Consider the following 14,800-nt stretch of genomic DNA (forward strand, 5'->3'; position numbering starts at 1 on the left):
TGTGGGGGTAATGGAAGAGTGGACCAGGGTGCCGCGGAGGGAACGATCCTTCGGAATGCTGACGGGAAGGAGGGGAAGATGCGACTGGTAGTGGCATCACGCTGGAGGTGGCGAAAAATGGCGGAGGATGATCCTTTGGATATGGAGGCTGGTGGGATGAAAAGTGAGGACAAGGGGAACCCTGTCACGATTCTGGGAGGGAGGGGAAGGGGTGAGGGTAGAGGTGCGGGGAATGGGTCGGACACGGTTGAGGGCCCTGTCAACCACAGTGGGGGATATGCTCGGTTGAGGAAAAGGAGGTCATATCAGAAGCACCGTCATGGAAGGTAGCATCATCAGAGCAGATGCGTCGGAGACGGAGAAACTGGGAGAATGGAATGGAGTCCTAACAGGAGGTAGGGTGTGAAGAAGTGTAGTCGAGGTAGCTGTGGGAGTCGGTGGGCTTATAATGGATATTGGTAGACAACCTATCCCAGAGATGGAGACAGAGAAGTCGAGGAAGGGAAGGGAAGTGTCAGAGATGGACCATGTAAAGGTGAGAGAAGGGTGGAAATTGGAAGCAAAGTTGATAAAGATCCCCCGAAGGGATCGTTCCCTCCGCGACACCCTGGTCCACTCCTCCATTACCCCCACCACCCTGTCCCCGTCCCAGGGCACCTTCCCTGCAATCGCAGGAGGTGTAATACCTGCCCATTTACCTCCCCTCTCCTCACTATCCCAGGCCCAAACACTCCTTTCAGGTGAAGCAGCGATTTACTTGTACTTCTTTCAATGTGGTATGCTGTATTCGCTGCTCACAGTGTGGTCTCCTCTACATTTGGGAGACCAAGCACAGACTGGGTGATCCGCTTTTGCGGAATATCTCCGCTCAGTCCGCAAGCAGGACCCTGAGCTTCCGTTGCTTGCCATTTCAACACTACCCCTGCTCTCATGCTCACATCTCTGTCCTGGATTGCTGCAGTGTTCCAGTGAACATCAACGCAAGCTCGAGGAACAGCATCTCATCTACCGATTAGGCACACTACAGCCTGCCGGACTGAACATTGAGTTCAATAATTTCAGAGCATGACAGCCCCCCATTTTACTTTCATTTTTAGTTATTTTTTCTTCTTTTTTTTACATTCTTTTTTACATTTTTTACTATCTTTTTTGCATTTATTTCATTTCATCTTAGTTTGTTCAGTTTGCTTACCCACTGTTTTTTTTCAGGTTTGCACTTGCTGCTGTTCAATATTCAGTGTATTCACACCTAATCTGTACTAATGCTTTGACTTTCAACACACACCATTAACATATTGTTTGCCTTTGCTCCGTGACCTTTTGGTCAGCGATGTGGCCTGGTCCAATCTGCACCTTCTCCTTTGTTATCTCTTGCCCCACCCCCACCTCACTTGTTTATAATCTGTGACTTTTCTAATATTTGTTAGTTCCGAAGAAGGGTCACTGACCCGAAACGTTAACTCTGCTTCTCTTTCCACAGATGCTGCCAGACCTGCTGAGTGATTCCAGCATTTCTTGTTTTTCTTTCAGATTTCCAGCATCCGCAGTATTTTTCTTTTATTTTAGCAACTAAATGCATACTTTAGTTCTGTCTTCACAAAGGAGGACACAATATCATACCAGAAATGTTGGGGAACACAGGGTTTAGTGAGAGGGAGAACTGAAGGAAATCAGTATTAGTAGAGAAATGGTGTTGGGGAAATTGATGGGATTGAAGGCTGATAAACCCCAGGGCCTGATGGTATGCATCCCAGAGTACTTAAGAAAGTGGTCCTTGAAATAGTGGATGCATTGGTGGTCATCTTCCAGGATTCTATCGACTCTGGAACAGTTCCTCCAGATTGGAGGGTAGCTAATGTAACCCCACTATTTAAAAAGGGAAATAGAGAGAAAGCAGGGAATTATAGACCAGTCAATCTGATGTTGGTAGTGGGGAAAATTCGAGAGTCCATTATCAATGATTTAATAGCAGAGCACTTGGCGAACAGTGGTAGAATCGGGCAGAGTCAGCATGGATTTACGAAAGGGAAATCATGCTTGACAAATCTACTAGAATTCTTCGAGAATGTAACTAGTAGAGTTGATGAGGGGGAGCCATTGGATGTGGTTTTTTTGGACTTTCAGAAGGCTTTCGACAAAGTCCCACATAAGAGATTAGCATGTAAATTAAAGCGCATGGATTGGGGGTTGTGTATTGCGATGGATAGAAAATTGGTTAGCAGACAGGAACAAAGAGTAGGGATAAATGGGTCTTTTTTCGAATGGCAGGCAGTGACTCGTGGGGTACCGCAGGGATCGGTGCTGGGACCCCAGCTATTCACAATATACATTCATGATTTCGATGAGGGAACTAAATGTAATATCTCCAAATTTGCAGATGACACAAAACTGGGTGGAGGGTGAGTTGTGAGGATAATGCAGAGAGGCTTCAGGATGATTTGGATAAGTTGAATGAGTGGGCAAATGCATGCAGATGCAGTATAATGTGGATAAATGTGAGGTTATCCACTTTGGTAGCAAAAACAGGAAGGCAGATTATATCTGAACGGCTATAGACTGAGAGAGGGGAATATGCAGTGAGACCTGGGTGTTCTCGTACACCAGTCGCTGAAGGTAAGCATGCAGGTGCAACAGGTGGTAAAAAGGCAAATGGTATGTTGGCCTTCATAGCGAGAGGATTCGAGTACAGGAGCAGGGATGTCTAACTGCAATTATACAGGGCCTTGATGAGGCCACATCTGGAATATTGTGTGCAGTTTTGGTCTCCTTATCTGAGAAAGGAAGTTCTTACTATAGAGGGAGTGCAGCAAAGGTTTACCAGACTGATTCCTGGGATGCGGGACTGACGTACGAGGAGAGATTGAGTCATTTAGGATTATATTCGCTGGAGTTCAGAGAAGAGTGAGGGGGAATCTCATAGAACCTATAAAATTCTAACAGGACTTGACAGGGTGGATGCAGGAAGGATGTTCCCGATGGTGGGGGAGTCCAGAACCAGGGGTCATAGTCTAAGGATACGGGGTAAACCTTTCAGGACCAAGATGAGGAGAAATCTCTTCACCCAGAGAGTGATGAGCCTGTGGAATTCGCTACCACAGAAAGCAGTTGAGGCCAAAACATTGTATGTTTTCAAGAAGGAGTTAGATATAGCTGTTGGGTCTAAAGGGATCAAAAGGTATGGGGCGAAAGCGGGAACAGGTTCCTGAGTTGGATGATCAGCCATGATGATAATCAATGGCGGAGCAGGCTCGAAGGGCCGAATGGCCTCCTCCTGCTCCTATTTTCTATGTTTCTATGCAGTTCAATTACCCACACAGGGAAATTCATAATTTTCTTACAGTTTAAGCACTGCTGTTTAATTTGTGTTGATGTAATAGGGTATGGTAGCATACTGGTTATGTTACTGGATTCGTAATCCAGAGGGATGGACCAATGATTCAGAGACATTTTTACGCTGAATTTTACGCGAGTGGGATGGTGGCGGGGAGGGGTGGCGTAACATGGAGCGGGAGACTCCGGGGGCTCTTCCTGATCCGCTGTCACCTCTGCTCCCACTTTACGTAGGGCGGTGGTGGCGAGAAATGGCCTGTCCGCCCCTGGCCAATCGAGGCCCTTAAATGGCCAGTTAACAGTCACTTAAGGGCCCTCGCCTGCCTCCACAGGGACTTTACCCGTGTCAAGTGGGCATCCTAGACCCGAGAGAAGCCGCCTGACAAAAGCAGATGGCTCTCTGACAGGTGGGGGAGGGGGTCCCGCATGATAGGGCACCCTGTTCCCGATAGAGGGCCGCCACCGCTGCCCAACCACCCCTAACACACAACACCCCCCCTCCCCCCCCCCCCCGTCCCCTCAGTCCACTCCCCTTGCCTCGCCGGGGCCCAACCAATTACCCCTGGCGAGGCAACCAAAAGTTACCTTTGTTCCGGGATCCCCAACATCATCTTTTTGGAGCCGGGCTGTAGTCCCAGCAGTTGTCACTGCTCCTGGTGGCGCTGCCAGCCCACTGATTGGCCGGCAGCTCTATTTGGCAGTACTTCCTACCTCACACCAATTGAAACCCGGCGACCCGCAAAATATAGGTCGGATTCTTAGGCGAGGCGGAAGCGGGTTCGCCACCTACTTTTCAGTCGGTGGCTGGCTCCCATCCACCCAGGGTTAAATCCCAGCCATGAGTTCAAATCCCATCGTTGCAGGTGGGGAATTTAAATTTAATTGAATAAAATTTGGAGTAAAAAAGCTGCTATCAGTCATGGTGACCAATAAATTACAGGATTGTCATAAAAAACCCATCGGATTCACAAATGCCCGTTTAGGGAAGGAAGTCTTCCATCCTTACCCAGTATGGCCTACATGTGACTCCAGAGCCAATGTGGTTGACTCTTAACTGCCCTCTGAAATGGCCTAGCAAACCACTCAATTGTCGTTGAGAAGGCAGCTCATCATAACCTTCTCAAGGGCAATTAGGGATGAGCAGTAAATTCTGTTCTTGCTAGTATTGCCCACATCCCTTGAATGAATTTTTAAGAAATCTGATTAATAATTTCTTCCAATGCTCCTGATAGTGTAGCAAGTAAAGGACATAGAAAATAGGAGAAGGTGTAGGCTATTCGGCCCTTCGGGCCTGCTTTGCCATTCAAAAAAGATCATGGCTGGTCGTCTAATTCTGTACCATATTCCTGCTTTCTCCCCATATCCCTTAATACCTTTGGCATTAAGAAATATATCAATCTCCTCCTTCTTGAATATATTTAATGACTTGGCCTCCACTGCCTTCTGCGGTCGAGAATTCCACAGGTTCACCACCCTCTGAGTGACGAAATTTCTCCTCATCTCAGTTCTAAATGGCATACCCCGTATCCTGAGACTGTGACCCCTGGTTCTGGGCTCCCCAGCCATCGGGGACATCCTCCCTGCATCTAGCCTGTCTAGTCCTGTTAGACTTTTATAGGTTTCTATGAGATCCCCTCTCCTTCTGAACTCTAGTGAATATAGGCCCAGTCGAACCAATCTCTCTTCATACGTCAATCCTGCCATCCCAGGAATCAGCCTAGTAAATCTTCTTTGCACACCCTCCATGGCAAGAACATCCTTCCTCAGATAAGGAAACCAAAACTGCACACAAAACTCCAGATGTGACAATATTTGCCTCAAAGTCCATAAGGTCCCAGATTCCCATTCTGTTGAATTAGCTGGCTTTACCCATGGAAACAGTAGGAATGCTGCAACTGACCTGGTGTCCCTGTACTTGGGAAAAGAAAAATAATCGATGGGGTTCCCACTCCTGATTGCTGACTACTAATCCTTGCCAGAAAATGTGACTGGAGCATGAGGACAGGACAGAGACTGTCAAATGACTTCCCACCTAATGTGAAGGATTGTCTCTTGGGCAGGATGCCGGAGGGCTGTGTGCATCCCAGCAGGCTTTTGTCTTCAGAAGAGAAAGGGAGAAAATTGAATAAAAGAGTTTAAAAAAAAAATCTTCTGATAATTGCTTTGTCTTTTCTTTTTAAAATAAAGTTTAAAGAAAAAATTCTATATCAGTACACTTTTACATGTGAAGCTATTGTTTATATTAAAATTATTGGCCAGGAAATTCCTCAGAGCTGCTCCTGCTTTGCTGCTGTAATTTTGCTGGAAGTGTGCTGTAAAGATTTCCAGTAAAAACATGGCAACAGAGCTGCCTGGAGGAAATTCTCCGTCCAGCATTATGGTCGACCTGAATAGAGAGTCCCCTGGTGGTGAAGAGCCAGAACTGTTTGGGATGCACTTGAACTGACAAAATTGCAATGGTTTAATAAAAAAAAGTTTTTTTTGTTTTGAAAGGCAAGTTGCATTTAATATATTTTTTGATTTTTTAAATCATTATTCTGAATTTTGTTTTGTATCTTTGGGTGAAAGTTTTGGCTGATTAATTTTAGGAATGACAAATGATACCAGGATTGCACCATTAACTTCTGTACACGTTTTGCACCAGGTCATAGAGAGATACAGCACTGAAACAGGCCCTTCGGCCCACCGAGTCTGTGTCAACCAACAAGCACCCATTTATACTAACCCTACATTAATCCCATATTCCCTACCACAGCCCACCATCCTCCTACACTAGGGGCAATTTACAATGGCCAATTTACCTCTCAACCTGCAAGTCTTTGGCTGTGGGAGGAAACCGAAGCACCCAACAGAAACCCACGCCGTCACAGAGAGAACTTGCAAACTCTGAACAGGCAGTACCCAGAACTGAACCCGGGTCACTGGAGCTGTGAGGCTGCGGTGCTAACCACTGGGCCACTGTGCTGCCCACCATGTGTCAAAACCAATACTCAGAGAATGTATAGTGTGGACCAGATGCAATTTAAAACTCCATCTTCTTTGCCCCAACAATGTATCGTAGCCCCTAACTTCAAAAGGATAACCCTACTGCATGTTCTCCAAAAGCCATGGATATATCTAAATAAGTAGCAATGTTCAGATATGTACAGATGTTAATGATTCATTCCTGTTCTAGTGTACAGTATTTATAATGTAAAGCTTTTGTGTGTCTGTCTGAGAGAGAGGTCTGGGAGTAGTCAATGTAAATTCCATTACTAAATTTAAATTTCTAAAAATGTTGATATTTAGTTGTTTGCTCAAAGCCTGTTATAATTTTTTCTAATATTCAGCTGTAATTGAGCCCATTTGAATGAATTGGAGTAGGAAGGGTGGTGTTAAAGATGCGTAGAAAATCTGGAGTATTTTTAAAATTTTGTTTTGTCAGTATATTTTTCTCTCTCCAATTTCTTTTCTCCTGAAGATGCTTACTGTTGCTGTGTTCCTTATCTGAGAGCGAATGTTAGGCGGTTTGACCATGGAGAACATCACATCTGAGACTCATCCTATTCTCACACATTGTTTATTTGTGCAATTTCCAGAGGACAGTAATCAGGAGTCAGAGTGCTGAGGCAAATTATAGTACCCCAAGTGCAGTCACCTAACTCAGTGCAGACCAAGACTGAACCTGTGATTTTCTGGCCTGTTTGGCTCAGTAACATACTGGCCAGTGACTTTAGCCACCAAGTCATCAGGAAAGCTCTGCCATGTAGTCATTCTAAGGGTGAGTTTGCCATTGTTTGTGGAACCAAATTTGCAGGAGGTTGCATTGGGCTTTTAAAAATCAGTTGCATGTTGGCCACAAGTGCAATTTCCACGTTCCCAGCAAATATCAGAGTCAATTTTGTATTGTTCTGCCACTTAATGACCTGGATATTGCAGTCAGTGACAAAGGGATGGCACTCATCATTCACCTCACTGACAGCTGCCTACAAAGATTTGACAGACTGGAGACTTCCTGTCATTTGGTGTCTGTTCCAATCGAGCACCTTTTGTCAGGGATCGGTGGCATTTGTGAGTGGGGCAAGAAACAACGAGACTCTTCAGTCAATCAGATTGAAGAATCTTCTTTGAGATAACACAGGATTCAAGCCAGGAAGTCTAATGCAGGAAATATAAATTGGATTCAAATGATATAAGAAAGTGAAATAGGGATTCGGAAATACAAATGGATTAAGGGAAAAAATACTTTAAAAAAAATCTCCAACATTAATTTTCCTCGAGAATGAGACTCTACACTTATAAAATAAATTTTTTAGGGTCAGAGAGATAAGTAACTATCACTTCTCATGCTGTTATGAACTCACTCACACTTGAATGCACCAACCTTAACTTTTTCAGCCGTCTTTACTGGGAAGCTAGTGGGTAAGTCCAGCAAGTTCATGCCATTGCAGTCAGTTCAATGCTGAATCTGTCAGCAAGGACTACAACACCGTGACCTCTGGAGAAGCAGGGTATTTCCAACATCAACTTCTAAATTTCCGTGTTTAACTGCACATGTGCAGAAGCCAAAAGTTGCTGTCTGATTTACCCCATAATAACACAGAGCACTGATGTCCTCACTTATTATTAAAGCAAAATTTAGCCAATATTAAAATAAAAATTACTATGGTGTGCCATATATCCTTTTGGTTAGTAATACCCATGCAAATGATCGTATTTTGAAACCAGATGATGCCAGCATATTTGAGCAGCAACTACCAGCGCGATGGAGTAGAAATACAGAGCCATATCCTCCTGTTGTTCTCAAATGATGTCTTCCTATTCTCATACATATTTAGTAGAGCCCATTTGATTTCTCCACAAAGGCAGTGAGTTGGAGGATGAGTTAACCTTACCTGCTGTCACACACCTTTGAATGGTGTTAACAGGCAGCCTGACAGTAGGATACCTGCTAGTTCTCTCAGCTAAGGAAATAGCACCTATAGTGAGAAGACTGAAAGGAAGAAGAGACAATGGGCTGGATTTTATTAGTGCACTGTGCTCCAAGAGCGGCAGATGTGGAAGTGCCGCCGCACAGCCCCCGCAATATTACATGCAGGAGCTGATTTAAACAGAGGGGTCGGCGTGGCCACCTCTGATGATGTAGAGGGAGCGGCCGCCGCGTCCCCGGCAACGGCGTCCTGCGCCACTGTGCAGTCGTTAGCGCCATTTTTAAAGGGCTCCAAGCCCTTAGAATTAATTTTAATTTTTAAAGGTTCTGTATTCATTTATTTTTTATTAACAAACAATAATGATATGGAGGCCCTTCCCCAACCCCCTCAATGGTCATTTCATTGTCCGATATTATCAAAACTTGCCTTTTTCCCTACCCGAACTTTACCCCCCCAGCCTTTTAACTTTTGCCCTTCAACCCCTTCCCACCAACCCCACATCCCCAATCAAAAGTGTTTTCCCTGGTCCCCCGTCCCTCCCGCCCTGAAAATGTTATTCCTCCACCCTCCCCACCAGGTTCTCGCCTTTGAACTCTGTATGGAGTTCCAAAGGCATGTGAGGTACGAACGGAGGCCGTAAAATCGGCGAGTGACGGCTGTCGCCAGCAGGTAAGTGAATTTACATATAATTTAGGCTAATTTGAATATGTAGATGAAGGCCCCACTGCCAGGCGGCATTGGGGTTGCACTGAGGTCCCCCTACCGCTGGTAATATGCAGCGGGCCCTTCTCGACGTTGGGAGTTGAGGCGGGCCTCTCCCTGCAGAATTTTATGGGCCCGCTGTGACCCCGGCTCGTAAAATTCAGGCCAATATGTGCTCATTTGCATAATATTGCTAACCAAAAGTATATAGGGCATATCATAGCAATTTTAAGAGAATTTTTTTCACCAAATACCAAAATCAACCAATACTTGTATTTAATCCCTCAATCAGCATCACCTAAAAAAGCACAAATCATTTGATTATTGTGTATAAATTGACTGCTGCAACATTGAGAACTGTTCAGAAGTGCTTAATTGGCTGTAAAGCACCTTGGAGTATCCTGGGGTTGTGAAAAGTGCTTTGCAAATGCAAGTCTGTCTGTCTTTTCCTTCCTTTCTTCCATCCTTCCTTTCTTTCATCCTTCCTTTCATCCTTTAATCCTTCCTTCCTTTCATCCATCAGCGCAGGATAGAATATTTAAGATAAACATACAGCATGTGAAGTAATTTGCATTGTAATAATATCCTTTAAATGTTTTGTGATTAGCCCCATATATCCTAAACCAGTGTTGTCCAACAGAAATTGCTGACTATCTACAGATGTGACTAGGGTGGCAACGACTTTGTTGCAGCCACATGGATTAATTTTATCAGTAAAAGCCTTACATACCATCACAGAATACAGGTAAATGTACTTCACATATGTAAAATTTTTTGCAAACATCTATCACAATTTCATAACCAGGGATGTTTTTTTTAAATTCATTCATGGGATGTGGGTATCGCTGGCCAGGCCAGCATTTATTGCCCATCCCTAATTGCCCTTGAGAAGGTGGTGGTGAGCTGCCTTCTTGAACCGCTGCAGTCCATTTGGGGTAGGTATACCCACAGTGCTGTTAGGAAGGGAGTTCCAGGATGTAAAGCACTCACAATGATCAAAAAACATGTGCACACTTTTTTTCATCAATTTTACTAACAAACATGCAAAAAGGTTAAAGTTCACATATGTACTCTGTGCAAACATGAGTATTGAGATCCCATGGCCAATGATAAAGTGTTTATTACTTGTTTTTGCTTACTAATCAGAAATGCAATTTGACACATGTAGCTAGTCGCTAATGTATTGGACAACACTGCCCTAGCCAAGCTTTGAAACAAATTAGTTCCATAAAATGTTCTCTCTTTTCTTCTCCAAACTTAAACTTTAGGCTGCAGGATGTGTTGAAACGCTCGAAAAGCAAATAGATAACAACTGGCTTGAAAAAATGACAGCATCTGACAGACCGCTGAGAACACTACAGGTAGCAATAAGATTGCACATTTATTTATTATTTTAAAAGATCTTTGAAAATCTTTACTCCTGTTCAAATATTAAAGACTGGAACCAGTTATCAATTTGGTAATCGATAGACACCTCATACCCAGTTTGTTGGCAGGTACTTGGCTGGGGTTGCCTGGCATAGACTCTCTCCTCTGATTGTGTACATGAGAGGTTAAAAATAGAGATAAAGAGACACATTGAACCTGATTTTAACTCTGTTTAAATGAACTGGTTTTGAGTGAGTTAAAATCAGGCCCAAATCATCAGTCAGGACTCAAACAGAAAGTTCCTAGGGCAGACAGTTGTCAGACACTGAAGATTAAAATGCAGGAGTATAGTTTGATATCTTTTTAAGATGAGCAAGATCACCCATTGATTTAGGGAAGCATAACATATTCCTTTGTACCTTTAACTGAAAACAGCTTGAATTGATTGAATTAAGGGAATCTGATCACATCTATTACTCTGTCTGTTCCAAGTCACACTTCCAAGTTTGCAGATGACACACAACTAGGTGTAAGTGTGAGTTGTGAGGAGGCTGCAAAGATGCTTCAAGGGGATTTGGAGAGGCTAAGATTTGGAGTGGGCAAAGAAATTTGGCAGATGGAATACAATGTAGAGAAATGTGAGATTATCCACTTTGGTAGGAAAAACAGAAATGCAGAGTATTTCTTAAATGGTGAGAGTCTGGGAAGTGTTGAACTTCAAAGGGACTTGGGTGTCCTTGTTCATGAGTCACTGAAAGCTAACATGCAGGTGCAGCAAGCAATTAAGAAGGCAAATGGTATGTTGGCATTTATTACAAGAGGATTTCAGTATAAGAGTAGAGATGTCTCACTGCAATTATATAGAGCCTTGGTGAAAGTGTACCTGGAGTGTTGTGTGCAGTTTTGGTCTCCTTACTGAAGGAAAAATATACTTGCACTCCCTCTATGGCAATGAAGGTTCACCAAACTAATTCCTGGGATGGAGGGATTGTCCTATGAGGAAAGCTTAAATAGACTGAACCTTTATTCTCTGGAGTTTAGAAGAATGAGGGGTAATCTAATTCAAACATACAAAATTCTTACAGGGCTCGCCATGGTAGATGCAGGAAGGATGTTTCCAGAGGAGAGTCTAGAACCAGGGGACACAGTCTCACAATAAGGGCAGGCCATTTAGGACTGAGATGAGGAGGAATTTCTTCACTCAAAGGGTGGTGAATCTTTGGAATTCTCTGTCCCAGAGGGCTACGGAGGCTCTGTCATTGAGTATGTTCAAGACTGAGATCGATAGATTTCTACATATTAAAAACATCAAGGGATATGGGGATAGTGCAGGAAAATGGTGTTGAAGTAGAAGATCAGCCATGATCTCATTGAATGGTGGAGCGGTCTGAATGGGCAACTCCTGCTGCTATTTCTTATGTTCTTATTTTGCCATCTGAAAAATAAAACATCTTAATGATTTGTGTCTGTCCTAATCATACTGAGTCCACCTTCAAAATGATTGGACAGGCATATGTGAGGGCATATGCAAAAGACAAATATCCAGTTTAGATTATAAGGTGGTCATGTTGGTACATCCGTAGGTCAGTTTTGCCTGATAGTGCTCCTGTGAAGTGCCTCAAGACATTTTACTACATTAAAAATGCTATATAAATGCAAGTTGTTATGCTATTTAAGTTAAATATTGGGCCATATGATTACACTTCTAAATGTAAGATGCTCAGACCATTTACAGGAGTGACCAGTGCAGCTGTATCTGAGATAATAGCTCAGGTAAGACCTGAATGCGTAACAAGTATAAAAAAAATTGCATTAAAGTAAAATCCTGATCTACGTAATAGGTCAAAATAGAAAAACGTCTTGTTTTCCATCTAACTCTTCTTTTGCTCCTCTTCTGAAGGGGCCCACTTATACTTGGTTGTAATTTCTCACACATATCAGAGCCCTGGTACCTTCAAAAATTGGCCATCCTTTTGTTCTGGCCCATTTCCTTCCTCTTCCTCCTCTTTTAACTTTTGGTGATAGTATAAAACGGTCAATATTGAATTGGCCACTGTTAAACACCTCTCCCAAATTTCCTTTCCATTTGATAAATTGGTGTGTTAGCCGTTTTCCTTTTGAGAGAACATTTTTTGGGTTTCAGCAAACCTCTGGTACCTTACCCAAAAAACCATTTATGATGATTAGGGTTAATATTAGCAACAGCAACAGCTGTATTTATATAGCGCCTTTAATGTAGTAAAACATCCCAAGGCACTTCACAGCAGCATTATCAAACAAAATTTAGCACTGAGCCACATAAGGAAGTATTGAAACAGATGACCAAAAACTTGGTCAAAGAGGTAGGATTTAAGGGACGTCTTAAAGAAGGAGAGGTAGAGAGGCAGGAGAGGTTCAGGAGGTAATTCCAGCATTTAGCGCCTAGGCAGCTGAAGGCATGGCCGCCAATGGTGGAGTGATTAAAATCGGGGATGCGTAAGAAGCTAGAGTTGGAGGAAGGCAGAGATCTCGGAGGGTTGTAGGACTGCAGGGGGTTACAGAGGTAGGGAGGGGCGAGGCCATGGAGGAATTTGAACACAAAGATGAGAATTTTAAAATTGAGGGATTGGCGCACTGGAAACCAGGTCAGTGAACGCAGGAGCGATGGGCGATTGGCAGGCAATTCCAACATGGAGAACTCAATAGTTTTCTCACCTGATGTCCAAATTCACACTTTTCCACAAGGGACACTGGATATCCTGGCTGATTTTTTTTCCCTCTCTCCCTTTCCCTTGTTCGGGGCACTGAGGCCAACTGTAAAACCAAGCTGATGCCCCGACTGGGATCAGATCACTCAAGAAAGACTTGGAATCAAGGTTCAGATCCACTGGTTTTTATGCCTTGACAATTACATGGTCACTGCATTGGTATCAGGAAGGTTTGATGTAATTTTATGTACTTTTAAAATTTAGAATAGAAACCAATTTGCAATTTTCTTTTGTGGTTTGATGAAGTTTAACTGTCTTAGAGAAAATGCTCTTAAAATCAGATCTTTGTTCTGATATTTCGTAAATTTCTGTAAAGAGTTTGGCACTTTTCTGCAGCCAGCTGAATTTAGAGGGCACCAGGTGAAGGGCTCTGCATCCAGTGGTACGGTAGTCAGAGTCTCTCAGGATGAGTTAGAGTTTGAAGAACACTTTGATCCTTTCCATCAAGTTCCAGGATGCCTCACCACAGATGCTAGTTTTGTATCACCACCTTTACCAAGGAATTCAATGCTGGCTACATTGTTTCAGGTAATGATAACGTGAGGATGATATAGTTTTCAAGTGCAGTGTTTTTCTATGAAGTGTACATAATTAGTTAGATTTATATTTGAACAATTTAAAAAAGATTTCAGATCCACCAATTGATGCGTCAAGTTTCCATAATAAGAGTAAAAATGTCTATTTTTCTGAGGAGGCCATATGTGTCTGGGATGAAGATGTGGGACACTGTTGGGGAGGGGGATGAGGTAAGTATTTCACTGTGGGGGGAGGGGTGGGGAGGGGAAAAACTTACCTGATTAATCGAGGGGGTGATGGGAAGGGATGAAGGTAAATGTTCCTGACCTTTTGGGTGGGAGGGTCAGAAACGCAAGGTAAGTATTTTGGTGTGGTGGGGGGAGGGCACAAATGATAGGTAAGGCTATCAGGGTGGGGGATGGGAGAGGGGCTGGAAAGATTTCTGCAATTATTTTTATTATTTTAGAATGCACTGTTGCTTTAAAAATTAAAAATGTCAGTAAGGGTTTTAAGCCCTTTAAAAATGGCACCTGCGCAGTGGCGCCGGACGCTGTTGTCGGGGATGGAGCGCCCACCCCTTCCACGTCATCAGGGGGAGCGGTCCGCCCAGGCCATGTAAATGAGCCTCCATGCTAAATATCGCAGTGGCTCCACGGAGTAAAAGCCACGCATGCGGGCCACCATCTTAGAGACTCGCTGCTGAGATCGGCGGCAAGCTAGTAAATTTCAGCCCCATATTTCAACACTGCGCATTCGTGCAATTTTATTGAGCTTTGTTCATTGTAGAGATAAAAAAGCATTATCCTGTTTTTCATTAAAGGAAATACATTAAGTCCACTGTTTAGTGTTATTTTATAGTGGATAATAATTAATATCATGTAGGCCAAACATGGGTCATTTTTGGTGGATTATTTCTGAAACTGGTATTTTTTTGATCACTGTTGTGTATTTTCTATTTGATCTGAATTATATAAGGTGTGGGTTACATCTCGTGATCCTATACCATATCTTTTGACTGAGCAAGAAAATAACTTGTTTTATAATATTTGTGTAAAAATAACTAATATGTTTGTTTTAGGATGTAACACTTTAATTATTTCAAACTGTCCACATATATCTGCACCTGAATGCAAAAAATGTTTCTCACTACCCCTGTATTGTTCTTTACTCCTATCAAACACTTCTCTAAATTAAATGTTAATGCTCAATTTTCAGTAGTGTCAATAT

The 14,800-nt window shown here is 43.2% G+C and overlaps 1 protein-coding gene across 4 annotated transcripts in view; it reads left to right on the top strand.

Moving 5' to 3' along the window:
* LOC137374008 (5'-3' DNA helicase ZGRF1-like) overlaps positions 1-14,800 on the top strand; it is a 170,655-nt gene that overhangs the window by 34,912 nt on the left and 120,943 nt on the right. For 3 of the 4 annotated variants that reach the window (XM_068039758.1, XM_068039787.1, XM_068039767.1), the window contains exons 9-10: positions 10,211-10,303; positions 13,394-13,585. In XM_068039758.1, the coding sequence (XP_067895859.1) occupies positions 10,211-10,303; positions 13,394-13,585 (285 nt within the window). The remainder of the gene's footprint in view (positions 1-10,210; positions 10,304-13,393; positions 13,586-14,800) is intronic. The other variant, XM_068039778.1, reaches the window with a different exon arrangement.

The sequence above is a fragment of the Heterodontus francisci genome, chromosome 1 (genome assembly GCF_036365525.1).
Source record: "Heterodontus francisci isolate sHetFra1 chromosome 1, sHetFra1.hap1, whole genome shotgun sequence".
Taxonomy (NCBI): domain Eukaryota; kingdom Metazoa; phylum Chordata; class Chondrichthyes; order Heterodontiformes; family Heterodontidae; genus Heterodontus; species Heterodontus francisci.